Source organism: Apium graveolens, chromosome 8, assembly GCF_009905375.1.
Source record: "Apium graveolens cultivar Ventura chromosome 8, ASM990537v1, whole genome shotgun sequence".
Lineage (NCBI taxonomy): Eukaryota > Viridiplantae > Streptophyta > Magnoliopsida > Apiales > Apiaceae > Apium > Apium graveolens.
In genome coordinates, this window is record NC_133654.1 from 39,268,145 (window position 1) to 39,295,287 (window position 27,143).

At 33.2% G+C, this 27,143-nt stretch overlaps 1 protein-coding gene across 3 annotated transcripts; it reads left to right on the top strand.

Annotated features, from left to right (window-relative positions):
* The first annotated feature begins 3,882 nt into the window (after positions 1 to 3,882).
* LOC141677767 (DENN domain and WD repeat-containing protein SCD1) lies at positions 3,883 to 27,143 on the top strand. Of its 3 annotated transcripts, none has more exons than XM_074483830.1 (23): positions 3,883 to 4,303; positions 5,154 to 5,247; positions 9,473 to 9,674; positions 10,401 to 10,542; positions 10,629 to 10,729; positions 12,336 to 12,399; positions 12,551 to 12,664; positions 13,368 to 13,588; positions 14,341 to 14,395; positions 14,487 to 14,570; positions 19,688 to 19,883; positions 20,009 to 20,135; positions 20,225 to 20,291; positions 20,362 to 20,406; positions 20,922 to 20,997; positions 21,130 to 21,203; positions 21,288 to 21,338; positions 22,052 to 22,209; positions 22,744 to 22,791; positions 24,337 to 24,394; positions 24,474 to 24,557; positions 25,344 to 25,605; positions 25,696 to 27,143. In XM_074483830.1, the coding sequence occupies exons 1-23, from the start codon at positions 4,130 to 4,132 to the stop codon at positions 26,841 to 26,843; spliced, it is 3,645 nt and encodes a 1,214-aa protein (XP_074339931.1). In that variant the 5' UTR covers positions 3,883 to 4,129; the 3' UTR covers positions 26,844 to 27,143. The 3 variants fall into 3 exon arrangements, with proteins under 3 accessions (XP_074339931.1, XP_074339932.1, XP_074339933.1); XM_074483831.1 differs by lacking the exon at positions 3,883 to 4,303 and adding an exon at positions 7,983 to 8,171; XM_074483832.1 differs by lacking the exons at positions 3,883 to 4,303; positions 5,154 to 5,247 and having other exon boundaries at positions 9,537 to 9,674; positions 10,384 to 10,542.

Consider the following 27,143-nt stretch of genomic DNA (forward strand, 5'->3'; position numbering starts at 1 on the left):
GGGTATTATAAAGTATAGTTTTATACTTTATTTTTTGATTTTTCTTTTTCTGTATAAAAGTTTAAACATCATATTTTTATTTCAAAGAAAAAAATATTTAAAATCATGTAGGGAACCATGCTTTATGGGAGTTTTAAAATGTGTGTCGATTCCCCGGTATAAATAATCCAGTAGGACGGAGGGAGTAAACAATTTCAATAGGGTTGGAGTCCGTCAACAATATTTATATTATATTATATTTTCAGTCATGATATATTATATTATATTATATTCAGACATATATTGTATCGCCCTCCAGCCCGGAGTATAAGTCTGGGGGTTACTAGCTAATCTCCAAACAAGTACAAATTATATAATAATTAAACATATATATATAAATATATCTAACCCCATTTTTTACTAACCAGGATCTTTTTTTGGGTTGAAGTATGAAAATAAGAACCATATTCTACTTTTATTACAATCCAATTTAAAATCTCACACAAAATCCTCCTTATAACAAGCCACTGTCTAACAAGTTTTAACTACATCTTTTCTTTATTCAAACAAACTCATTAACTATCTACACTACACCTGCTCAGACAACTCAAAGTTTTCTTCCTGGATCGGGATCAACACCTTTGGTATGAGGGGGTCCCGCAGCTTGACTCGTTTCTTTACCACTCGAGTCTTGATATGTTTCATTTTCCTTCTTAACTGAAAATAATAAGGTGAATAACAACAAAAAGGGAGGTGAGCCATAAGTTGCTCAATAAGTCCTCAATATGTAAGTAGTGTTATAATAAACTAAATGAACCGGTAATTTGGTTAGATCTGCAAAGATATAACCTCGCAAGAAAAGAATGAAGGTCACTATCGGCGAATATCAAACGAACTAAACGGGACACAAGTTCACACCTATATCCTATTGATCAACCAGAATACAGTGGAGATTCATACGTCATTGTACAGATCCATTCGGGCAACCAGGCTGTACGGCCTAACATAAGGATCCGGTTAATTTCTGGTCCTTAGGATCAAGTGTATACCTGATCTCAATCGTCACCATCCAGTCCATAGAGGAGCAACCAGAACAATTGGTATGCTTTTGATATATCCCAACATCAGAATATATCAAGATATATGTACATTTATGTATAACTATTGGAATATGAATAGAGGATTCAACGAATTAGGAGAAATCAGGAATCAAAACGAGATATGAACAAAGGAATAATAATTGTGTATCAGTGTTCGTGAACATGAATTATAAATGTGCAATTGCGATAAGAATATGAAGTAATTCACTATTCTGAAATTAGAATAGGGAAAAAAACTTGTCTTTTACGCGATCTACTCCAAGTATATCACCTTCCTCTATCACCGGCTCGATCTGCTTTGTTGGTTTCATCTCTATTAAAGAAATAGACTTATTTAGTCATCTCACATATCAATCGCGTCTCAAACTGACTTCACACAGCCCTTATCGGCTACCCATCCGCGTATTAGTGACTCGTATAATAATTATTAGCAAATAAGACTCGATTAACCACATAATTGACATAGCACGTAAGTCACATAGTCATTCTAGGTTTTAAAAAAAATTTTAGAATCGAAATCGACTCGCTATTCGCTTAACTGAACAATATCTGGCTCGTTTCCTATTTTTGGGATTTATTGAATACATCTTTATACGTAATAAGGCTTATAAATAAATAAACATCGAAATTTGACTCACTTATAAAAGAAATTAGGATTTAAAACTATTTTTAACGAAAATAGATCATTTTCTGAGTCGAAGGGCTTTCGTTTCGCTTAAATCGAATAAACGGTTCAATTATTATTCAATAAATACAGATAAATCAGTTTATTATTCCATATATATAATTATTACTAATTATTGAACCCTAGAAATATTTTTAAATAATTATTTGGGAAAAATCAGAATTAAAAATATTTTTTCCATAATTTTTGGAATTAAAATAAATTTATTATGATTTATTGAAAATAATTTGATTAATTATCAAAATAATTAATCATTTTTAAATAAATAATAAATAAATAAATGATAAATAATTAAAAAAAAATTTGATTTTTAAAAAATATTTCAGAATTATTTATAATTTAAATAAATAAATTAAATAATTAATTAATAAATTTATAAAATAAATAAAAACTGATTTTATAATAAATAAAAAAAATTAAAAAAAATAATTCCCAAAAACACTTGTCAGAAATCATTCTCTGAGAAAAACGGATCAAAACCGGGTTCTGGAAACGGGTTAAACGGGTCAAAATCCGGGTCGTGAAGAACACACCGGATTTTTCCCAAAATCCGGCCACCGGAGCAACTTCCGGCCAGCCGTTTTCAGGCCAAAAACAACACCGTTTGGTGTGTTTTTCACAGGGTTTTAATTCTAATCACCGATAGCAATCTATTTCGGGCTAAAACGAACCATAAACATCCCGTCTCTAGAGAAATCGATCAAAACTTCGACCAACTATCAAAATCACTCATCTATACATGAAACTTCACGTTCTATAGTTCAAATCAAAACTTATGAACTCTACAATCAAACCCCTAACATCTCAAGAACCAAATATTCACCAAAATCAAAAGCGTATAAATCAAAAATTGGGTATAAACCCTAATAATCGAATTCGATCATACATGAATCGTTTGTTCAATTAACTACCATGAATCGATTGTAAACATCACAGAGAAGTTATATTAATCATCAAATCATCATAATAACCCTATACTAAAAAAGACCCAAATCGAACATAAACCCTAGAAATCGAAAATCAAATTATATGAATTAAAACATGAAATTGATATGAAAAACAGAAAGAACAGATCAAAACCTTTGATTTGAGCACTTGAATCACTCGATTTGGTGCAGAAATCAGCTCAAAATCACGGTTTGATTAGTCAACCCGAACCCGAGAATCCAACCCGAATTTCAGAGAATTTGTATATTTTTCTGATTTTTGATGATTAATTAATAATAATTAAATAAAAATTTAACTATTTATAGTAAGTAAAATAATATTTATAATTAAAATTAAGGCCCTAATTATACATCTATTAAAATTAATTGGCCCCCAATTTTATAATTTTTCAGTATTAATTTTTAATTTTTAAATATTTAATATATACAATATATATGCCAAAAATTCCCAAAAATTGTGAATAATTCAAAAATGCAAAGAAATGGTATATTTGAAAGTCCTATAATTTAATAAAAATAAAAATATGATTTTTGTGGGGTTTTTAAACTCAATGGGGCTCGAAAAAGTCATTTTTCGCGACACAAGAAAATTTGTGAAATATCTAGATTTTCAGAATAACGCGATCGTACAAGCCGTTTGAAGAAAAATAAGGCCAATTATTTTATTTGAAATATCAGTTATTAAAACATAGTTCGGGTCGTATAACTTTTGATACGAGGGTTTTAAAATATAAATTAAAATATCCGATAAATACCCAGAAAATACCTTGACAATACGAAAAACACGTAACACATAACCGTTAAGGTTTTATAGCTAAGTACACATAAATGACATGATAAATCACATAATTTATTTTTATTACGTCGTTACATATATTATTATAAATAATTATATTCTTTAATTTTTTTAACTATTGAAAAAATATATTATAATAAATAATTTTATAATGAAATATATTATTAAAAATCATTATTGTGTTAGAAGCAATCGCCTTATTAGTTGACATCAAAATTATTTATATTATTATAGATTAAGTCGTTGTTCGGAGCGGGGAAAAAATGAGAAGACATTTAAAAATGTTTGCGAAAGAGAAGGAAATAATGTTTTTAACAAATTTGATATTTAACCTGTTTTTTTTACAATTACTTTGAACTTTCATTGGCTCTTTCAGATCCAAAACAATGTCCCTAAACCATTTCAACACATTTTCATTCTAGATCCTTACCATATACGAAAATATAAATCTCTCTCTCTCTCTCGATCCTTACCATATACGAACATATAAATCTCTCTCTCTCGCACTGTACTGTAAGATTAGATCTATTAACAACAAATTACTCAAATTTGAGCTAATCTCTCTCACAATTGGTGATTAATTTACCAATTTGAGAGAGAAACAAAGAGAATTATTATCGCAATGGCCGGAATATTCGAGTACTTCGTGGTTTGCGGTATCGGACCGGAGATTCGAACTCTCGAAGGCGAAAAAGGCTTTCACGGTACATTAGTAATGTACTTGCCGTCTCTCCTGGATCAGTATCCTCCTCCTAATCACACTCTCTATCCTCCACCGCCTCCGCAACTTCCTACTGTAAGTTGCTTCTTCCAACACCACCTCCACTCGCGCTCGAGTGGGAACAGTTAATTTTTCGTCACTTTTAAATAAGTTAGAGTAACGTAGCTCTTGCTAAAACTGTTTTTTTAAGCGCTATTATTTGGATGTGTGAATGTGCGTATTGTTGTTGTTTTAGGTTGAACTAGTTGCTTGATGTGTAATATTAATGTGTAACTTTAATGTGTAATTTGAGAGCTCACGATTAAGACGTTCTGGTAGAGCGTGACTATATCAATGTATGTGTTTTGTTGTTTTAGGTTGAATTGGTTGCTGGATGATGGATTGTGATTTGTAATTTGAGGTGTTGAGTTAGGTTTTATTGGAGTTGATGTTTTTGATATGTTTATTGTTTGATTGAGATGTTGGAAATATCTGTTCGTAGCTTTGTTTAGCGGAATTAGTGTTGATACTCTTTAGATGTTTAAATGTGTATAGATATAGTTTTTCACTTTTAATTAGTTACTTATTGATGTGGATGATGATTTTTGATTTGAGTTCTCTAGTTAGGTTTTACTATTTGATTGAGATGTTGGAATTAGAATTTCGTTGCATTGTTTGTCTGAATAAGTGTTGGCCTCTTTCTCCTTTTAGATATGTATTTATGTTGTTTAAGTTAAATTAGTTCCTAGGATAATGAATTGCAATGTGTGAATTGAGTCTGAGGTTAGGTTTTATTGCAATTGATGTTTTAGTATTATTTATCGTTTTGAGTGATTTGTCGGATTTGTGCTTTTGTTTGTGGTAAGATAAATGGTTGTGAATTATCATGGGAGTGGAGAAGATGATAGTTGGAATTAGATTGTAATTTGCGTGTCTAAATTTGCAGTGTGTTTTACCAGCTGGTGTGGAGTTTTATGCATCAGGATATGATTCTAATGATCCGGCAACGTTTCCACGGAGTTATCCTATTGTTTTAACTGGTATGCTAGAGTAGCCATTTTGTTAATATAAATGTGCAAGGTGTTGTTTCTTTTTTCGTTGTTTCTTTTTTCGTTGTATCTCTTGTTTGAAGTATAAATATTTTAGGGCGGAGAATACATTATTCGGCGTTACTGAATCATGTTTTATACGGACGTTGTCGGGACATATCAGAAAGTTGTCACTTGACGTTGATATCTCAAATATTGAGTATGCCTTGTGTACAGAGAGAATGGGGGAAGGGGAGTAGGATGTGCAAGAGGCAGTTAGTTCCTGCTGAAAGAGGTTAAGTTAGAACCAACAGGTGCTACTTAAGTATATAAATATATACCTTTCAATGCACGCAGAGCTGAAACAGCTATTTGGTGGCAGATCGAGCTAGGATAGTGCGTTTTCTAAAACTTCTGCTGGATATGTTCTCTAGTCAGGGTCAATAGCGATTGTTCAGAAGAACACTTTACAACAAATTTCCGCTTATGATCCATTTATAACATAAACCCTCCTTTTACCTTTCCGACTCGATCTTATAGAGGCTCCCACTCTGGTGGCCGCTTTAATTTACCAAACTACTGCAGAAACAAATTGAGTTTTCATAATAGTAAGGCTCAAGTGCAACTATATGTCTTATTGTTATAAATACTCACTATTGGCAAGGCAAGTCTGCTCTAAATCTCAGTGGAAGGAGATAACTCCTGAAGGTGTTCTATTTGCAGATGTTTCCCCCCCGGTTTGTTGGTCATGTTTCCAAGAGGCGAAGGGGCCTAACTGGAGGTTGCCATGAAAGCAATGAATAAGAATTTATACCTATGGTACAGAGCTCTTATTATGCAGAGAATAAACAAGCCATGTTCCGAGGAGTGATTTATGAGGATATGAAACACTTCAATATAACTTTCAACGTTCTTGTGTATGCTTGTCCTGCGTTGTAGGCCACGCTATTAGTTGGACATACATATGAAATCAAAACCCAATGAAGGGTCAATGGCAGGACTGCCCATGCATGAGTGAATTATCCATTTAGATACCTGATAGGGGTAATATTCGTACCTTCCTCAAAGGAAGACAGATCCTGAACGAGATCACTAGTAAATTAATAGCACTACTGTCATCTAGTTCAGGATCATTTTCATCATAATTATCATTGCTCATTACCAAGTAAATGATTTCTACTTCTCTGGTGATTTAATATCGTTATAGTCGCCAGACTATATAAAGAGAAGTTCAATATCCATCACATTTCCTTGACACAAATTTGTGATGATCTTATGCTTTAAAGTAACGAGTTTTTTTTTGTTCAATAAATAATTAATTTTCATCATCCGTGAAATAAAGAATTATAAATGAATATTTATTGCAGTCCCAAGGGTGTTAGTTTATAGAGGTTTAACAGTATTCAAAAATGTAAATATTTATCATGAAAACTGTATGTTACGAGAAGTATTGTATCTCTAATAGATATTACTATGTACTAGATTGATAATACAAACTAACTTTTAGTCCTAGCCTCCTAGGAAACAAAAAATGAAGTATCGCTACAAGTATTGAGGAAGACAAGCTTTCAAATTTTGTTGGGCCCGAATTTATAAACTTATGAGAAATATTAAACTTTTTTTCCCTAGCTTGTTGTTCATGTCCGAGGGATGAGGGGACCCAAGTGGCGGTAGCAATGAAACCGAATTTATGCCTCTAGTAAACAAGCTATGTATCGAAAAGGAGTGACTTTGGAGGATACGGGACTCTTTAACATGACTATTGACTTCCAACATTTTCGTTTATGCTTGACTGCATTGTATGCAAGGCCATTTATTGGACATACAAAAAAATCAAAACCAAAGGAAGGGTTAATGGCAGCATTGACCATACTGTAAGTAAATTATCCATTTAGATAAGAAAGGGTTAGCATTCATACCTTCATCTAAGGAAGACGAGTGCGTGAAAATGGGATTGTTAATAAATTAATAGCACTACTCAGGATCATTTTCATCATCATTGCTCATTACTAAGTAAATAAATTCTACTTCTCTGGGTGATTTAATAACATTATTATTCTTTCTAGTCTCTAGAATTTTTTAAGAGAAGTGCAATATCTATCATGTTTGCATAATGCTAATTAGTGATGATTCTATTTTCTGTTAACAAATATATTATTTATTCAGTTATCAATAAAATAAAAAATTATAAATGTAATCGATTTTCCATCATGTTATTTATAGAGGTTTAAATGTATTCTAAAAAGAAAAAAGTTAACATTTATCATCAAAACTGTTGGTTACGGGGAAGGATTGAATAGATAATACTACATACCAGATCGGTAATACAAACTAACTGTCTTAGGAAACCAAAAATCGAAGAATCGCCATTGATTTTGAGGAAGACCGCTTTTGAATATTGAGGGGCTTGAATGTTATAGGCTTATGTGAAAAATGAAAACTATCCTTAAATGAGGGAATTATGTATGAAGCCTACATTGTTGACCTAGCACCTCAGATTTGTGCCTCTGATGCCACTATCTCTTCGGAAGTTTCAGTCTCCTCCGATGTCCTCATCTCCATTGACCCATCCGTCTCCACCCAAGCCCCTGTCTCGGTTGCATTCTAAACTAGTGATCTCAATAACGAAAAGTGTCGATATTTGTGATCCTCAATTTGCAAAAGCTGACTATGCAAACATTTCTATATTTTGTAAACCACTATAGAATTTGGGTATGATAATCGACTTATATATGGTTCTATTTTAGGACATCAAAAAAGTGAGGCATGCCATTTAGGTTGAAGAGAAATCCTGCAATGGTTATTTGAGGATGGTATTAAAAGTGTTTTGAGGAAAGTGCTATATGCTGTAAAATGAAAATACCAATGTGACCGACTCACCACTCCTATGATCACTTGGGTGCTTCTAATTATCACTTTGATAAAAATACTCGCAGGTATGGATTAGCTTTTGGTAGACTCTGTTTTATTACTGATAATGAATTTAATTTCATGTCTCAATCATCGAATATATAATTTTTTTCAAACATGGGTTGTTGCCTCTGAAATTGACTCCCAACTTTCTATTGTAAAATATGTTCAAGTAAATGTGAAATATGACTCGAAGGAGTATCAGCTCTTGAGGTTAGTATGTGCTTCATTGCCATCAAAGTTGTGAGTGGCGAATTGTAAGCTCTTGAATATCCCGATACACTAGATTAGGACTAAGAAGAAGGTAGCCAAGAAATATGAGCAACTGGAATTGATTTTTAAAAATCTATTTTGAAGAGGTGGTGTGAAAGAGCACATGAAAAAAAATCATCGAACTAAAATTAAAAACACTTACAAATGTTACTAACTACAATGCATATGTTCATTAAAAATGGTCACAGGTGGATACGTGAATACAGGTTGAGGGAGTTTGACGAGAAGGTTTTGAAAAAAAAGAGTTAGGGTTAGAGAAAGAAGGGTTTGTGAATGAATATTGCAATTTGTTGTAAATGTCTCGAGGAAGATCCCCAATAAGATCAGATCTCTTGAGTTGTTCTTATTTCAAACTTTTTAAAAGAAGGCAAAGAAAAATGAAATTTTTTGAAGACTCGGTGATAAACAAGGTGAAAGATTCTGTTAGGTAGTGATAGTCAGACAGGAGGTTAATTAAATTGAGCAATTCATGATGATTTTTGACAGGCACTGCCTTGTGTTAATTCAGAGCCAAATTCCTAAAATCCAAATAATAATTTTACTCGAATATAATTTAGGAATAGAACGTAACAATTCAAAGGGCAACAAGATACATATGAACTTTCCAAATAGACATATCTGATAACCGAGGCGCGGTTTTAATTCCATTTTCGTTAATGAAACGTGATCCACTAAATCCTAGTGACAATTACTTGCAAAGGACTGTTTTTACGCCATCTAGCACCTCTCTCAAAGTAAATACTTGTTACCCAGAAAAAGAAGGGTGGGGGGGGGGGTTGACCCTTACGGAGATGACTTAAACACTGCTGCTCTATTCCAATGTTTAATTAAATAATGTGTCTTCTAAGCCACAATGAAGACCCTTGTAAGGACAATTTAAACACTGCTGCAATATTTCAATGTTTATTAAACTAATGTCTTGTAAGTTAAGCATCGTGTCGCAGCTTCTTGTGTTCCCAATGTATTTTACACTTTATCTCTATATCAGTTCCTTTAGTTTGTGCTCCCATTTTTATAAAATCTTGATATGTTGGTTATTTCATGGTTATTTCAGAGGGTGATGGAACCAAGATTTATGTTAGTTGCATTGCTTTTCGAGATCCAGTTTGTGATGATATTGTTGAAGCTTATCAGATTCCTGCAAAATCATTTGCTGACAAATGTATATGTTTTGTATCACGCTCTCCTAGTTTCAATGTACTTCGAGATGCTTTGGAGGAATTATTTTTACTTTGTTTTTCCCCAAGTGGTAGTAGGTATGTATTCTTTGGTAATATAATAATTTTCATCCAATATGATAAACATTGAAATGAGGAAATAAACAGCGTGGACTTTTTTTTTTAATCTTAATGAGTATGATTTTTGAATGGGTCAGCTTAATATTTTGAAGTGAACCGTTTAGGTGTTTCTGGATTTAATTACGGTACAAACTGTTTCGTTCGGCGTAAAAAAATCAACTAAACGATCTTAATGTGGGAATCTTGATGTGTAACTTATTACTAATTCATTCTCTTTAAAAGAAATGGCCACTTAATTGTGTCGTACCAACATCCAAACTTTTTCTTCAAATTTAAGGATGACTCTTTATTACCCCCTCAGTCCCACCGGATTGTTTACGTTACTTTTCGGCACGCTTTTCAATGCTCGTTTAACGTATACTTCCATAATATTTTTTTTTAAAAAAAATTCTGAAAAAAAGTTTCATGTTTAAACTTTTATTCAGAATTTTTTTTTAAAAAAAACATTATGAAACTATACTTTATTGAAGCCTCGAAATACGTACAAACAGTGTACGTAAACAACTCACCGGGACGGAGGGAGTAACTGATTTAATTGAATTGCCTTGGAGGTTATCATGGTTTTAATAACTATAAGCTATTTCAGCTATAGTACTAGAATAGTGTTATTAAATAAATTATACACAATGTATAGTTTCTATGTTGATTGTTGACATTTAATGTTCAGCATTAAACCAATTGCAGCAAGCCGTTATGGGATGTTATAGCACATACGGTATCAAATGTACCACTGCCAACCCCCGGAAAGGAGAGGCTTCTGTTTGCTATTGAGAATAGCCTTCTTGCTGTTGAGGTTCCACCTGCGGATGGGTTACCTCATGCTGATGTAAGTTGCAGACCGACTGACTTTCTTGATTTTTCTATATTGCAATTTAATATTAATATAATCCGAATATCCTTTTTGTAATGCAGATATCATTTCAGCCATTATTGCAATGCTTGGATGTTGACAATTTCATTATGCTATTTACAGCTGTTTTGATTGAAAGGAGGATATTAATTCGATCAAACAAGTATTTTATTTTCCTAATCTCTGATATTTAATGATATGTAAATGCTTGTTACATGTTTAGTTTTTTTCTTTTATTTCTGTTAGGGTTTATTGTTGTTTCATTTATCTTTAAGTCAATATGTTGAACCATGATGCTACACAGTGTACCTTTTTAATCGCCATTACCTTAGGGGGCGTTCAGTTCATAATAAATGAACTCGGATAACAGGAATTGGAAACTTAATCTCCACGTGCTAGTGTTTGGATTAGCAATTTGATTGATTGGAATGAAAACCTGATTCTCATCAACCGGGTAAATCATTCCCCACATACCCATGGAATTCCTAATTTTTCCCATTTACGCCCATTTACATAGCCTTCATTCCCATTCACATCAACAATCCAAAAGCCCCCTTAATATTGTTGTAGTGGATTTGAGGTTCTGTTGCTTTTAATGTTCTGCGTGGTACTTTGGTAGTGTTTGCATTGATTGTTTTAAGTTGCAAGTATTCTCGTGCTATCTTGGTCTTTTTAAGTACGTTGTTGCTAAAATAAAATGAAAAAACCGAAACAGACAAGAAGAAGAGTTTGACAAGGAGTTCCACACCACTAGATATTTGGGGTGGGGATGTTAAAAGGCGAACATAAAGAATTGCTTATTTGGAACAGTACTGACGAGATCCTATAGTAGGAGACCAGAGAGATGCAGAGGAGCTCTATTTTGCAACAAGTCAAATATAAAATAAGCATGCTGTAAATGATTTTGAATGCTCATAACAATTTCCCTATAAAACTGAGACGTGAACTTTCTGAGTTTCATACTATATCTGCATTCTTTTTCCGTTGAAGAACTTCAAAAACAAATTAAAAAAAATTGCTTTGCTGATTTAAAAACTCTGATTCAAAAAAACATCAAAGATATAGTTAACCCATAGAAACTGCAGATGTGTATTGAGTAAGTAACACATATATACAGACATATATAACTATATATATGAACATATTTCTTAAAATCATGACTTCTTATAATTTGTTAATATTCTCTGAAGTCAGGGATTTTGAGAAAACTTGAGAAGAGTATTGGGGCGGGAGCCGCTGTGAAAATTAACTAGACTTGAGTATTTTTTTTCCTGCTTCTTTGAACCTTTTTAAAATTTAATGGAAGGCATTGTGTGAGTTAGGCTCACCTCCGCTTTTTTTTTTCTAGCATAAGATTGTAAGAACATGTAGTATATTAGATGATCAGAAATTCAATTAAGAAAATTAGTTTGACTATTTGCCTCCAATCTCATTTATCTCTCTGTTTCCTCTAGTTACTGCCTTGTTTTCCTTTCATTTCCACTATGTTGCACAACATTCTATCTACTATCACTATAAGTAGGTTCGAGCGTTTTCATTTCTGATTAAAATCTTAGTCTGATAGAGTTTAGTTCTGTGATATTCAAGGACAGAATTAATAATCTAGTTGCCAGTCATTTAGGTGGTTGTTTCAATATCATTTTAACAGAGAATGTTATTTAATCTTGTTCCTTTAGAGTGCTATCCTGCTGAATGATTTCCCCCCCCATAGATTTAAGCTTTTTGAAGAATGTACAGAGTTTAGTGTTCCCTCAAATTGGTCCTTGCAGGTACTCTCTTTTAACTCTTGCATCAGAAGCCATATGCCACTTAATTTATCCATTTCGGTGGCAGGTATGTTTAAAGAGTTCCTGTAGTTTATTTTGTTTCTGATGCTGCCTTATCAAATTACGAGCGAATAGTTGAATTTCCATTAGTGCTATTGCTATTTGTAGAATGTTGCAGTCAATAGTCATCTGATCTGTTTGTTTTTGTTGTGCTGAAGCATGTGTACATTCCGTTACTATTTTTCAGTGGAGTTGATTATATTGATGCTCCTACACCCTATATGATGGGACTTCATTCTGGTGTTGATACTTATGGTTTGTCAATGGACGGGGTAAGTTCTGCTGTAATTCTCATTTTCATAGCGTCCTTAACTAATATTGACATTATTATAATTATTTAGGCCTGGGTATTCTGTCTAATCAATCCATGTTGGTTTCTAGAACCAACATGTTTATTACGTTAGATGCCTCAGATATCAAAATACATGATCAAGCTGAAAGCAGACGACCGAAACTGTATCATTATATATACTCCCTCCGAGTCCATAATTTTTGGCTTCTTTTACTTTTTCTGGTCAATTGACCAAACTTTGACCACAATGTATACATTGTTTATTCATAATTTAAAAATTCTGAAAAATACATCTTAAAAGATTAGATATGCTTTCTAACAATATAGTTTTTACAAAATGTTATGGTCAAAGTTTGGTCAATAGTGCAAAAAGTGAAACAAGCTAAAACATATAGGATGGAGGACATAAATTATATATACTGTATATATAATATACACACACACACACACGGATATGCTGCTTTTTTTTATTAATTTGTCATTTCATGCCTATTATGAAAATAAATGCAGATCCACAAGCAAAAGCATCTTCTTAAAGTGCATAGTTTCCGTAGCTGTATTTTCTTTGTAGTTTAATATTACTTTAACCAATGTGCTCCCTTTGTATCATGTACCTCCTTTTTTAAAGGTAAATGTATATTAGAATCTAATTTGAATGAGGCGTTTTTCTTGTGCTGAGGTAGGTAGTGGTTGTTGACCTTGATATCAATCGCATTACTACATCTGAAGATATTCCTCCTGTACCAGAGCCAGAATATAGTTCTTTACGTGGCGAGATATTAAAACTGTTATGTCCAAATGTTGTGGGGATAGATTTGATGAAAGCCCATCCAGAAAATTCTTTGGAGCAAAATTCTAAAGCTCGGAACCGGCTCTGGGGACAAGATCATGACCTTCAGCTGAGGTGATACTTGAACACTAAATAATTTCCGAGTGATTCTAGATATAAAAGATTCGCGTATTGAAATGACAACAGAAAAAACTAATCATTTGCTTCTGTTTCTGCATATTTATGAACTTTATCTTCTTAAAGCTAAAAATCTTATGTCCTCAACATTTTTTATCCTATCCAGTTTTCAGGTTCAGTATTATGTTGCCTCAAATAATTATCTGTTATGTGTTTTTTATGATTCTTTGGTGTATAAGAAGACACTGAAACTGTTTTTTAATTTTAAAATGCATTTGTATGCAAACTCGTCAATATCTAAGGGTGCATTTTCGCTGAAAAGATGTAATCTGATAGTTATGACCTTTTATGTGGCCCTTTAGTTCATCGTATACTTTACAACTTCACTAGTGTTGATCGTATAAAATTTAGCTTTCTGGTTGTCAATTGTCATTATATTGTTATTTTGCCTTGCCTTATTTATATGCTCTGAAAATGACAATATCATATCATACAGTTTATTCATCCACTGAAAACGAGATACCAGCCTATTGGTATGCTTTTAGGAACTTCTTTACTCAAAATTCTAAATAGTCATAACAATTTCGCTGAATCAGAACAGCTTAAACATTAATGTTTTACTGATTCTTTCACAAGTACTAATTATGTAATATCTTCAAGCGTGCACACCGTAGAAAGCTGTTTTTGTTTGGGAGTGTTTACATTATGATGCACTTGTCCTTTAGTTATTGATATTTTCTGTCATGCAGGTTTATATTCTTAAAATTTTTTGCATCACTCTTAGGGGGCTACCGCAATTTCATTGTACGTGTTCTTTACTTTTATTTTTAAGGTGTTACAAATCCTTAATGCAGCAACAACTGAAAGTTTATTCGTTGAAATTCTCTATTGGTAGGAAAATACTGCAACTCAGGTCTTCAACAACCAGGCTTTCTTAAGGAAGCGCTCCCGGTTAACCAACCAGCCCCCAGATCCAATGGTGATATTTTCATAAACTAAATACTTTTTTTTAATTGGTGATGCAGTAAAGAAAATTCTGTTAGGTCTTAATGGCTCAATGAAAACTAGAACCACATATGAATGGAAGATATTAAAAAATAAAGCTAATGCCAAACTTGTTATCTGGTTGAAACAATTCAATCCAGTTCGAATAAATAGGTAGGCTTTATACACTAAACAGTATTAAGTAATCACTAAGGTCTCTGCACTTTTTTGCTATAAGTTTGAGCATCTTAATTTTCAAGAAACAATCAAGCCTCATGAAGTAGTATTTTTGTTAAAACCTCTAATGGAGGCTGCTTGTTTGTCCTAGATCACGAAAAGCTGGCCACTTGTTGGACCTAGCTTGATCCCGCAGATCTTCCTCTTGGATATTGTTGGGATCCTTCCGGCTCCATGTATCAACTCTATATCCAATTTTCAAGTTTACTATTGTTTCTACCTAGGAAAAACATCAGTGCACCCATGTTCCACGTGTCTGTTTCAGAAGTTGATATTCATAGAGTTGTCTACGGACTGAGCTTTTATAAGATCCGTTGGTAGAGTCTTTAAGAGATACTACACGATCATGGAATTATTTGGAGTGGTGTAGATGAGCAGAATACCATCGGAAACTACTCATCATTTTCAAATTGAACCTGACTAATAAAAATTTCAATAGTTGTTGTCATTTGCGACTGACAAGGCACAGGCGTGGGCTAGAATTTTATAATAACGTTCAAACCTAAATCTAATACATAATAAGGGTTCATTTGGCCATAAAAGTTTTCTCAAATATACGTAGTAGCCCATAGTCAAGAAAGTGTCCGGTTTAGCCACTGAAGTTAGGATATTGTATGGTTCTACTTTTTTGTACATATTTCTTCCTAAGTTGTCCTTGGCCGGATGAGCACAATTTTTGTACATTTAAATGTATATTTTTTCGGTTGTGCTACCGCCACTTATAAAACCAATTTATTCATCACTACCAACACTGTGTGTCAAACCTTCTCCGCCACCACCTAAAGTGTTCCTTTCCATCCACCACCAATTTATTCATCACCAACTCTGTGACAAACCTTCTCCATTCATCACCAGTTCACCACCAACTCTGTAACAAACCTTCACCACCAACTGAAGTATTCCATTCCATCCACCAGCAATGGATTAAAATTCCCGACCACCTCCAGTTCACTATTCTCTCCCAACTGCTAATTAATTTTAACACACCAGTACCACCACCTGTATATTAAGGCCCACTGCACCACATTATTGGAGTGTCATAGCCAGGAGTTCAATCACACCAGCGATTTAACATCTGACCATGAATTGCGAGAAGTGAATGTCATAAGAGGTTGGAGTTTCGGTAATTTTTTTGGTGAAAACTGGGTGGCTTTGTAACTGTTTTAAGGTCTGTGGTTTTGGGGTTGTTCTTGCCATCAGGGTTTTAAGAATTTGGGGATGTTGGGTTTCATGATAGTTTTGAAGAGATTAGTTCTGAAGAAATTTATTTTGTTTGTGTATATGTATGCTAAGTATATATATAGATGTATATATGTTGTGAAAGAGTTAGTATAAGAGTCTAGATTCAGTTTCTTATGATAATTGTTCCAAAATCCCGGAGTTCGGCTTAGTTTCAAGTCCAGCCAAGGGAATTATCGGAAGTTACATATACAGTGATACAAAAGTTTGAACCGTACAAAATCTAAACATCCGTGGCTAAACCGGATGTTTTGTGTACTATGTGGACTACTGTGTATATCCAAATTGTTCATAACCCATATAATATTGTAGACTGAGTTGTTTAGACTCGTCACTTCCGGCGGCCATACCCGTGCCGCCCTGAACCGAACCGACATGGGACACAACCCGGAATACATACCGGATCCGCTATTTGAAAAACCCACCCTTCATCCCTGATCCGCTATTTGAAAATCCGACCCTTCATCCTTGTCCTTGCAAACTTCGTCCCGCAATAAATGATGCTTCATATCTATACTTCTAGTGATGGCACATGAAAAGGGGAAGAACATAGTGGAAAGGAACGAAAGAGAGGAGGCTATGATGAAGAATCGAAGACGGAAGAAGATGCAAGAAGCTGCAGCAAAGTAGAACGACTTTATATGTTTAAAGGTTTATGTATCTATACTATTATATAATAGATGAAATATTAAAAGTTTGGTTGGTACGATCCTTCCTTCAGTTACATAATTACCATTCTTTAAGAAATTTCAATATTTTACTCAATTGCACTTCATTAATATATAACCAATTAACTTTTTAAGTAAAATACATTTTTTTTTTATTTTCACTAACTAAAACGACTCTTTCTCTACAAATATACTATTATATAATAGACAAAACATTAAACGTTTGGTTGGTACGGTCCTTCAATCAATTACATAATTACCCTTCCTTAGAAGATGTTAATATTTTACTCAATTGCACTTATTTAATTATTATATAACCAAATTAACTTAAGTAAAATATGTTGTTGTTTTTTTTAATTTTCACTAACTAAAACAACTCTTTCTCGACAACATATTGCTTCGAATATAGGAGTTGCTAAGAGTAATATACCTTTTTTTAAGTAAAGCACGTTACCTTTTTTATTTTTTTCCAACTAAAACAATTTTTTTTCAAAAAATATTATGGACAATTATTTTTAATATATATTGATTATCTATCTATTAATCAATCTAATAATAGACGAAACATTAAAAGTTTGGTAGTCGTCTGTACTTGCTAAAACTACTTAATTACCCTTACTTCATTATTTTTTATTATCAAAATATTCAAATACGTAATTTTTATCAAACACTTTGCAAACACAAAATACGTAATTTTTGTCATTCAGATACGTAATTTTTTTTGGACACATTCAAATACGTAAGTTGGCAAATCACATTGTGCACATCACGTGCAATTGGACATTATGTACAAATTACAATGCAACTAACATCCAAATTCCAAACTCCCTTACTCTTTTGGATAACATCGTAATACCGAAAATTTATAAAGTTAAAAAAAATAACACCTGACGTCCAAACTTCCTAATATAAAATACTATATATTACTTAATTTTTATTATTATGTTCCAAAATAAAATATTAACATACATTTAGGACCTAAATATTTTAAAAATCTCTTTTATGGATATTATTTTTGAAACTTATTACTATGAGTCTAACTATTTTACAAGCCTAATTTAATTAAAAATACACGGGGGCCTGCTATATTATAATCCTATCCTATTTAAAATACATAATTTAAAAAAAAATATTATTTAAAACTTATTACTACGGGCCTCACTATTATAAATAACGAATTTATATCTATCCCCATACAATTATATTAAAGAGGAAACTTTGAAAATTTTGTTGATGGTACTCTGGTCACCTTGTATCTTAGTAACTCTAAATTTATATATATATATATATTTAAATTTGTATTATGTAAAGGTATTAGGTAAATATAAATAAAATTAAAATCTATACATACTTCATATTTATAGGGGCTTAAATGAAATTGTATTATTGATCCAGGTTAAAATAAAGGTAAACAAAATAAAATTAGTTATATTAAAGATGAATTGAAATTTTGTCGATCGTTTAGCCTTATCCCCCGTGTTTTGGTCGTACTCTAAATGTATAATTATATTTAAGATAAAATCTCCCATTAATGTAATATTTACAATATAATTACATAAATATAAATCTATATAATGTCTCGAGCCAAAAAAATATATATATATGCTATTCACCGGGGGGCCAAAAAAATTATACTATTGAACCGGTTGAAAACAAAATTAAAATCAAATGATTCGTTAATAGATATAATGACCCCCAGTTAAAAGAAAATAATATACATTATTGATCTAGATTTAAACAAAATTATAGTATTGATGATTTAGGTTAAAATAAAATAAAAAGAATTAAACATAGTTAGTTGGATTTGCTGCTTCAGATTATAAAAATAATAAATGCTACTGACGCGGTTAAAAAATTATATTATTGAACCGAGCTAAAATAAAATTAAAATTTGAAAGAAAATTTGTTGATCGATATAATGATGTCGAGTTAAAAAAAAAATACTACTTATCTAGATTCATACAAATTTTATGTTCAACCCGAAATAAAATAGAAATAAAAAATAAGCTAACTGTAATTATTTTAAGTTGGTTGATATAACGGACTTATTTAATTACATATTTTTCTATGCGTATAATATACATATTATTTTATTGAAATGGATTCTCACTAACAACGCAATAAGCTAAGTAATTTTAAAATTAAATATTATATTTTAAACATATGACCTTAGTTTATATATTTGAGAACCTATTTAGTTGAGTCAAGTTATGAACATATTTATTTTAAAACATAATTCAACGCCTTTAATTATTTTTAAAAAAATATTTATCTATTTTTCACATGCCTAATAATTTTAAATAACTATTTTAATGAATGATTAATTCTGAGATACTGATTTAGGCATAAACAAATTTTAATAATAAAATTATCAAAGTAAATATATTAAAAATTAATTATTTAAACAACCGTGCATCACACCTTTATAGGCTAGGATCTATAAAGTGAATAGTAAATAATAGATTTAAGATGAAATAGCTGAATCCAGCTGAACTACTGCACAATTTAAAATTTAGTATTGTTGTTTTACGAATTAACTTTCATACTGTCAATATCAAACGACTGCTTACTTTAAAATTATGAATTTTATTAAAAGTAATAATATTAAACTTTATAAATTAATTAAAAATATCATATTACTTATTTCATTAATATAAAAAATATATATAATATTTAATTATGCCGAGTCCCCATACCCGTGTCTAAAATTCGGACGGTGTCCCCATGTCCTAGATTTTCGGAGGTGCCGAGTCCGACGCTCGGATATATGTCGTATCTGACACTCCATTCCCGACTCGACTTAGATTGTAGATTATGATTTCGAAATTGCTTTTGAATTAGATATTTTGCACAACCTTGACAAAGTGCTCCTGTAATTTATTCTTTCTCGTAGAGTTCTAGAATCATGAGAAAATAGTCTAAAATTTTTACACTTCGCTTTTATTGACGTATCTATCATGTTGCACAGATAACCCAATTTCTAGAATCTCAAGGTTTCTTAGATTATTTGGAAAGAGGCCTTGGTTCTGATGAAAATAATAACAATCTTCTTGACAAATTACAAGATGCAATTGGAAGAGGTCAAAATCCTTTTTCAATTCTTCCCTCAGATTCAGAAGAGCCTGAGATTATTACCATCTCCGATTCTGGTATAGGAATATCAGGTACTTCCGAAGATTCCTTTTACTAGTTGTTACTTTAATTAGCGGATTTTGGTTAGATTGAGGGCACATATGAGCCAGGTTCAGATAAATATAGTGCTAATCGGATATAATAATATTTCCATCAGGATCTGGTGCAAAATATTGTTATGACAGGTTTCCCTCAAATAATAGAACTGAAGAGCAAGAAGAAAAGAGGAAGCAGATTCTAGCAGTAGCAAGTGGAGCTCTTGATTCTGGAAGGCTAATGTCCAGGTATGCAGAATACTTATTAATTTAGGTCCTTCATTTAGTTATAGATTTGAGTCAAGCTTTGCTTATTATTTTGTTATTTCTACTATCAGTTCACCATCTGTCCTTTCTGCGAGCAAGGACTCAAAAGCTGAAAGTCTGAGTCCAAGGGAGAGAGCTGTAAGTTCTTATTTTCGATCAATTTAAGTTTTTAACAGTTTGCTTATTATATGTATGCAATGTTTTACAGGCTGAACGGGAGCGTATGGTTTTAGACATACAGGTTAAGCTACAGGTTAGAAATTCTTCATTGTTTGGCTTCTTACATTGCCTAGAATAGGACCAGTCATTCCCTTAAGAATCAAAGTGAAACTTTTATTATTATACCAAAGTACCTTATTAGTCTTTCTTTTATACTTATATAACAAGCACAAAATAGGAATTTATGTCACATTCGTTCATTCTTGATTATTTCTCTTATCTTATTCCCTTATTCCGTAGTGACTGCATTAATGATTTCAAGTAATCAAAGTGTACATTAGTTGAAGGACTAGTATATAAGAGCGTGTGTGCTTGTGTACATCAGAATAAGAATTACTATGAAAGTATGCAAAAGATATATTGTGCTTAATCAGGCATCAATAAATCGAAAGGATATGATGAGTCCAACGTGTAAGTGTCTATGGGACAGAGAACTCTAGCATTATATGGGATGGCCCTAATTACATTTTGCAAGAAATATACGTCTATCATTTTTTAGTGTCATTTTTCTTTGTAGTTCTCACATTCTTGGTTTACAACTTGATACAGGGTCTATGGCTACGTCTTCTAAAGTTAGGATCAACTGATGATCCACTTTCATCTTTTGAGTATGGTACTATTCTTGGTAAGCTTACAAAGATAATCCACATATCTTCTTGTTCAATCCATATATCATATACCTGCATATGCACATGCCCATCTTGAATGTTAGTTTTAAAATGCAAGTCATATGACTAAATATTTGATTGCTTTGCAGCTCTAATTGAGTCTGATGCAGAGGGTATTGGTGGTAGTGGCTTTGTTGAATGTATAAGGGAGCACATTCATTCAGTATGTAATTCTATATATGCATATAGTTTTAGCGATTTTACTGAAGAATTTTGTACTTAAGCTTCACTATGCTTGCATTCTCAGGGATGGCTCTGTCAATTAACCGACGAACAATTTATTGCAGTCAAAGAACTGGTATGTCTATATTGCTGGATGTAAGATTTTGCACCCCCCCCCCCATGCAGGGTATATACGAACAAAGATTAATGATAACAAAATGATAAAACTAGGGTGATCCAGCCGCAGAAGAATCACTACCCCTAGAGTGTCCTAACCGCAGAAGGGAGAAAATAATATGGATCACAACCCATAAAAGAGTAGAATAATTCAATAATCAAGATTCAAGTCTACCCATCAATAAACCTGTCAAGGGAGCGGAGATCTGATCTAAGCCCTTACAAATGGATATGGTTTTTTATAAAAAAAGTCTGAGCCGGTTTTAAATGTATCGATATGGATTTACTATTTAGGTCTCGGTCAATCAAATTGTTATATATTCAAAAAATAAAATAGAAAACCTTCTAAAATAATCTAGTGGACCAAAGGCCAAAGACATTCGGGCTTATTATTTATAAGCTACATCAGTGTAATATATAAAAGTTTCTTTAATTTTCATTTCCGTTCTGAATCACCCCCCCTTTCCTCAACTCCATAATGCAGTGCAATATAAAAGTTTACATATATTATGGCTAAAGCGTGGACTGTATAAGTCACTCTATGTTGTCTTGGAAAAGAACTAAAAGAATCTTTAAAGATAAAAGAGAATTGCCTCTTGCTTCTGGCATTACAGGATTTTTCCGCCTTACTCTTATCTGATGTAATGTAGCATCTTTATGTTAATACTACAGCTGAAAACCGCAATCAGTCTTGCTACCTCGCGGAATGATATGGCGACTGTCAGGGATGCCCTGGAAGTGTCAGCTGAAATGTTTAAAAAGGACACAAATAATGTTTCAGACTTTGTTCAGAGACATCTCCGTTCTCTCACCATCTGGGAAGAGTTACGGTATGGGTTATTTATCTTTCCATTATTCCTTCATGGGTTAAGTGAAGACAACTACAATCGGTTATTTGTTAATTAATAAAATAATAGATATTCTCTAATTGATGTTCTTTGAAATCTATGTTAGTATGTCTTTCCTTTCCTTTCCGTTTTAATGTTCTATATCTTAAAATTGAATTGCAACGATCTTTGAGATAAGACATTGCCCCCCCCCCCCCAAATTTATCAACATATTTTTTCTAAATATCCTTGTATCGAGGCTTTTGTAAACAAGACTTTAATTTAGTAGGATTCACTTGATTATAGTTGACGAGATAAACAATTGATCACAACCTATTGAAACCTATCCTAATGGCTGTGTGTATGCAATGTACAAAGAATCAGTCGAAAGTTTAATAGGACCAATTAGATGCCAGTAATGCCTTGGACTTCTGCTGCAAATGCATATTTGGATACCTGAAATAATTGACTTGATCGGATAGATTAGACATTTAATATACAGTTGAAAATTGTTAATTGCTGTCTCATCTATTGCAGTTTCTGGGAAGGATATTTTGAGTATCTGATGGAGCGCTTCTCTAACAAGTAAGTTTATGCTTATGATTATGATATCTTTAAAATTCCCTTCTGTTGATGCTCTTGCTTAGGATGTTTGGTATAATTGAAGTTTTATCAACACGTTAATATGAGGCAATAATATTTGCATATGAAAGGATACCGGCCACTTGCATACCAAGTATACCCGGCACTTGCATACCAATGTATGCGATGCCGGTTATTTTGAATAGTGTAATAAATATTTCCTCAATATATGTAGCAATGAAAGAGGCTAAAGTTTAACAGAGACCATATTATTAGAGACCTGAAGACCCATCTTACACCCGCGGATTATATTTAAATTTTAATCTAGTGGTTTGGATTTGTAACATTAATAAACTTTAGTTATGGGGTACTGGGACTGGAGCTAGTGGTTAACTGGCGTTGATTTCTAGTTAAAGGATTTTAATTGACGACACTTACACCGACTTACGGACCTGTTCATGTCTTTCCTTAATTAACCAGTATTTACTCTCTCTCTCTCTCTGGCGTTGATTTCTAGTTAATAGATTTTAATTCACTTACACCGACTTAGGGACTTGTTCATGTCTTCCTTAATTAACCAATATTTACTCATAGCTATATATATGTATACACAAATCATATACCATCGTCTGGGTGTGGGTATATCTAATTACACACATGTGAAAAGGGTAACACCCATTCAACTTCTCCTTGATTTCATAGTGTCTGGTGATGTATAAGCTCGAAGGCAGAGGGGTTGTTGAAACTGTATGGAGGTGTTCCATAAGCAAAAACAAGTTGTTAAACGTTCATTCTGCACATTGTGCTGCATATCTGCAAGTTTAACAATATTTGTTCAGCACATGTTCTGCAGACTGAACACATTGATCTCTTTATGTATATATTTGGCTCGCAGAACAGTGTGTTTTGCTCTTTGTTTATGTTCAGCTTGTAGAACCCTGAATTTAACATAACATTCTATATTATTTTTTTAGTAGATCACTAATTCTTTAATTTTGTACACTAATCTTTTTGGCTGAAGATTTGTTTGATTAGCCGGAAAAATCGAATCACCTAAGAAGATGGATGAAGTCCCCAAAAAAAATAGTCAAAGTTGTAGATATTTATTTAATTTAGCGGGCTACATAAATTAAAAATATCAATTATCCCTGATAATTTAATTTTGGAAATTAATGGTTAAGCTTTAGTGTAAGGTTCTCTATTTATCTGAATTCATATGTATGTATATTCGGTTGCATATTGTTCAAACTTCAAAGTAGAAGATTATTAAGTGTACCGGAAGAGGGGGGGGGGGGGTTATTCGAACCCATGAGTAGGCTATCGATGAGTTCTTTTCTATATTGTTTTTATATGCCTTTTATAAAGAGATTTTTTTGAACAAAGTAAATCTCTGTTTTCTTCTGTTAACCCTTCAAAATTTTATTCATAGGCAAGGGTAAGATTTCATTACTGACAATGCCAGTGCAAATAAACATATGTGTTATATAATTTCATTAATATTTATTGGAAAAGCACAACATTGTGTTTGAATTTGTATCATTTTTTTAGATCAGCCAATTATGCAACACTCGTGACAACGCAGCTAATCATAGTGGCAACACACATGGTATGTTGAGATATACCTCTCTCTCCTGTACCCATTATTTTCCAGTTTATACATTTCTTTGTGTTCTATTGTAATGTAGGCTGGATTGGGACTTCCTGATAATGATGCGTGGTACATGATTGAAACGATAGCCGGGAAGAATAACATTGGGTACAAGCATATTGTAAGTTCAATTAGCGGTTCAACCTTTGTGGATGCTTCACCTTGTAATTGTCATATATTCAAGTTGTTGTCTATGGCAATTCAGTAGTCCTTTCAATTTTATTTTTTTTTAAACAACGCAAACTACTCTGAGAATGGGACAACTGACAAGTACGGCCAAGGTGTTCTTCAACTACGAAGAAAAGGAAAAAATTAATGTAAATGTACATATATGACAATTTTGTTTTTTATTATATACCAAAGCTTTAATCTATTTGTCAGAACTACCAATCCTGTAAATCTGGTACATATGAAGAAGAATTACTAATGTCTCGTCTTCTTTTATGGTATAATAACATCCTATAATTATCTCAACTCTCTGGATTTTTCCTTATGTTTTGTTCAACAGCTGGTCCCCGCTTTAACCAAGTACAAGTATTAAGGATGATTTCTGGTGTTAATTTTTTAATGCTTGCATGGCAAGAATAAATTCTAATATAATTAAAGACCTGATGTTTTGTAGTGGACCTTTGATTATTTTTACTTTTTTTATGATCTTTTTATTAAATTATCATTTAGTTTGTTGGTATATATATTATCTTATCTCTTTCTGCAAATCCCTTTCTGCTCTGCAGAAGAGCTCCTCTAAAACTTATTGTACAACACACTTGTAATAATCCAGCACATTGAAATTTTATATAGAAGTTAATTTTTTTTTATTAGATGTTTGAATAAATTCATTTGATTATTACGTCCTGTCTGGTCAGATGTGATACCTACTGATACCGTTTATCCTTTACTCTATCAGATAAAACTCCGGGGATATTTATCTCATATTCAGCAAATTTGTATTGGTTACTGGGGCATTTATTCTATCAAGTCCCATTCTGCTTCATCTTACGGATTTCCCACTCCGCATTTACAAGACTCCGCTGATGACAGCCAACAACCTACTGAAGCTTCTGGAATTGGAAGGAGCTGGGTCCAAAGCATGTTTAGTCGTGATCCATCACAGCGAGTAAACTCCTTTAGTCGTGTTCGTAAATGGACTTCTGATGGTGGCAGTTTAGGTACAACTTTTCTAATCAGCACTTACAAACCTCTCTTCAATTAGTATGCTTACTGTTATGTGCTGATGCATCATTATCTATTTTGTTAAGCTGCCAATGAGGGTGGAACTCGTAAACCAGATTTATCTTCTGGTGGACAAAAGAAAATACAAACCAGCATTCGTACACTCAGGGGTCACAGCGGTGCAGTAACAGCTCTACATTGCGTAACAAGTAGAGAAGTTTGGGACTTGGTAGGAGACCGAGAAGATGCTGGTTTCTTCATAAGTGGAAGCACAGATTGTTCTGTTAAAATTTGGGATCCCAGTGTCCGTGGTTCTGAACTCAGGGCAACATTGAAAGGCCATACAAAGACAGTGAGGTCTATAAATTCTGATCGTGGAAAAGTGGTATCAGGATCGGATGATTACTCTGTTCTTGTGTGGGATAAGCAGACAACTCAGCTTCTCGAAGAGCTTAAAGGGCATGATGCACCAGTAAGCTGTGTGCGCATGTTGTCAGGTGAGCGTGTTCTCACTGCAGCGCATGATGGCACCGTGAAGATGTGGGATGTAAGGACTGACACATGTGTAGCAACTGTGGGTCGGTGCACAAGTGCTGTCCTTTGCATGGAATACGATGATACCACGGGAATCATGGCTGCTGCAGGCAGAGATGCAGTTGCAAACATTTGGGACATCCGTGCTGGAAGGCAGATGCACAAGCTTTTGGGTCACTCGAAATGGATTAGGTCTCTCAGAATGGTAGGAGACACTCTCATTACTGGTAGCGATGATTGGACAGCCCGATTGTGGTCCATCTCACAAGGAACATGTGATGCAGTTTTAGCATGCCATGGAGGTCCAATTCTATGCGTAGATTACTCTGCATCAGATAGAGGAATAATTACAGGTTCAACCGATGGCCTTGTTCGATTTTGGGAAAATGAGGAGGGAGGTTTAAAGTCCGTGAAGAATGTCACAGTCCACAGTGGATCTATATTATCTATTAATGCCGGAGAACACTGGTTAGGAATAGGAGCAGCTGATAATTCAATGTCCCTTTTCCATCGTCCTCAAGAGAGACTTGGCGGCCTTTCTAGTTCAGGAGGAAAACCGGGTGGGTGGCAACTCTACAGAACACCCCAGAGAACTGTTGCAATGGTCAGATGTGTGGCTTCAGACCTTGAGAGAAAAAGGATCTGTAGTGGCGGTCGTAATGGGATGCTTAGACTTTGGGATGCCACTATCAACATATAATTTATTTTCTTCCTTTTCTCAATTGTGTAATTCTGTATCTAGTTTAGTTTTAAGTAGCAAATATATAATATTCAGTGTTCGAAAGAGCTTTCATTTTCATCACATTAGATTTCACCAAATGAAATTTAGTTAGTATCTCCCAAATTTGTCCAAGTAGAATATGATCTCCAATATAAACACTCTAGCTTTGTGAAGCTAGCTTTGAATTTTGCCGTTAGAGGAGGGTACTTGTGACCTTTCCAAATACAATGTACTATTTAACTTATATTATCAGTTGTGATCCATTTTGGCGTGTGTTAA

What these genes read in the sequence shown, in the direction of transcription:
- LOC141677767 (XM_074483830.1), top strand. Translation starts at nt 4,130, where the DNA reads ATGGCCGGAATATTCGAGTACTTCGTGGTTTGCGGTATCGGACCGGAG. An exon ending in TTTATCCATTTCGGTGGCAG is followed by an intron (nt 12,400 to 12,550) that starts GTATGTTTAAAG and finishes GTTGTGCTGAAG; the next exon opens with CATGTGTACATTCCGTTACT. An exon ending in ATGGTTTGTCAATGGACGGG is followed by an intron (nt 12,665 to 13,367) that starts GTAAGTTCTGCT and finishes GTGCTGAGGTAG; the next exon opens with GTAGTGGTTGTTGACCTTGA.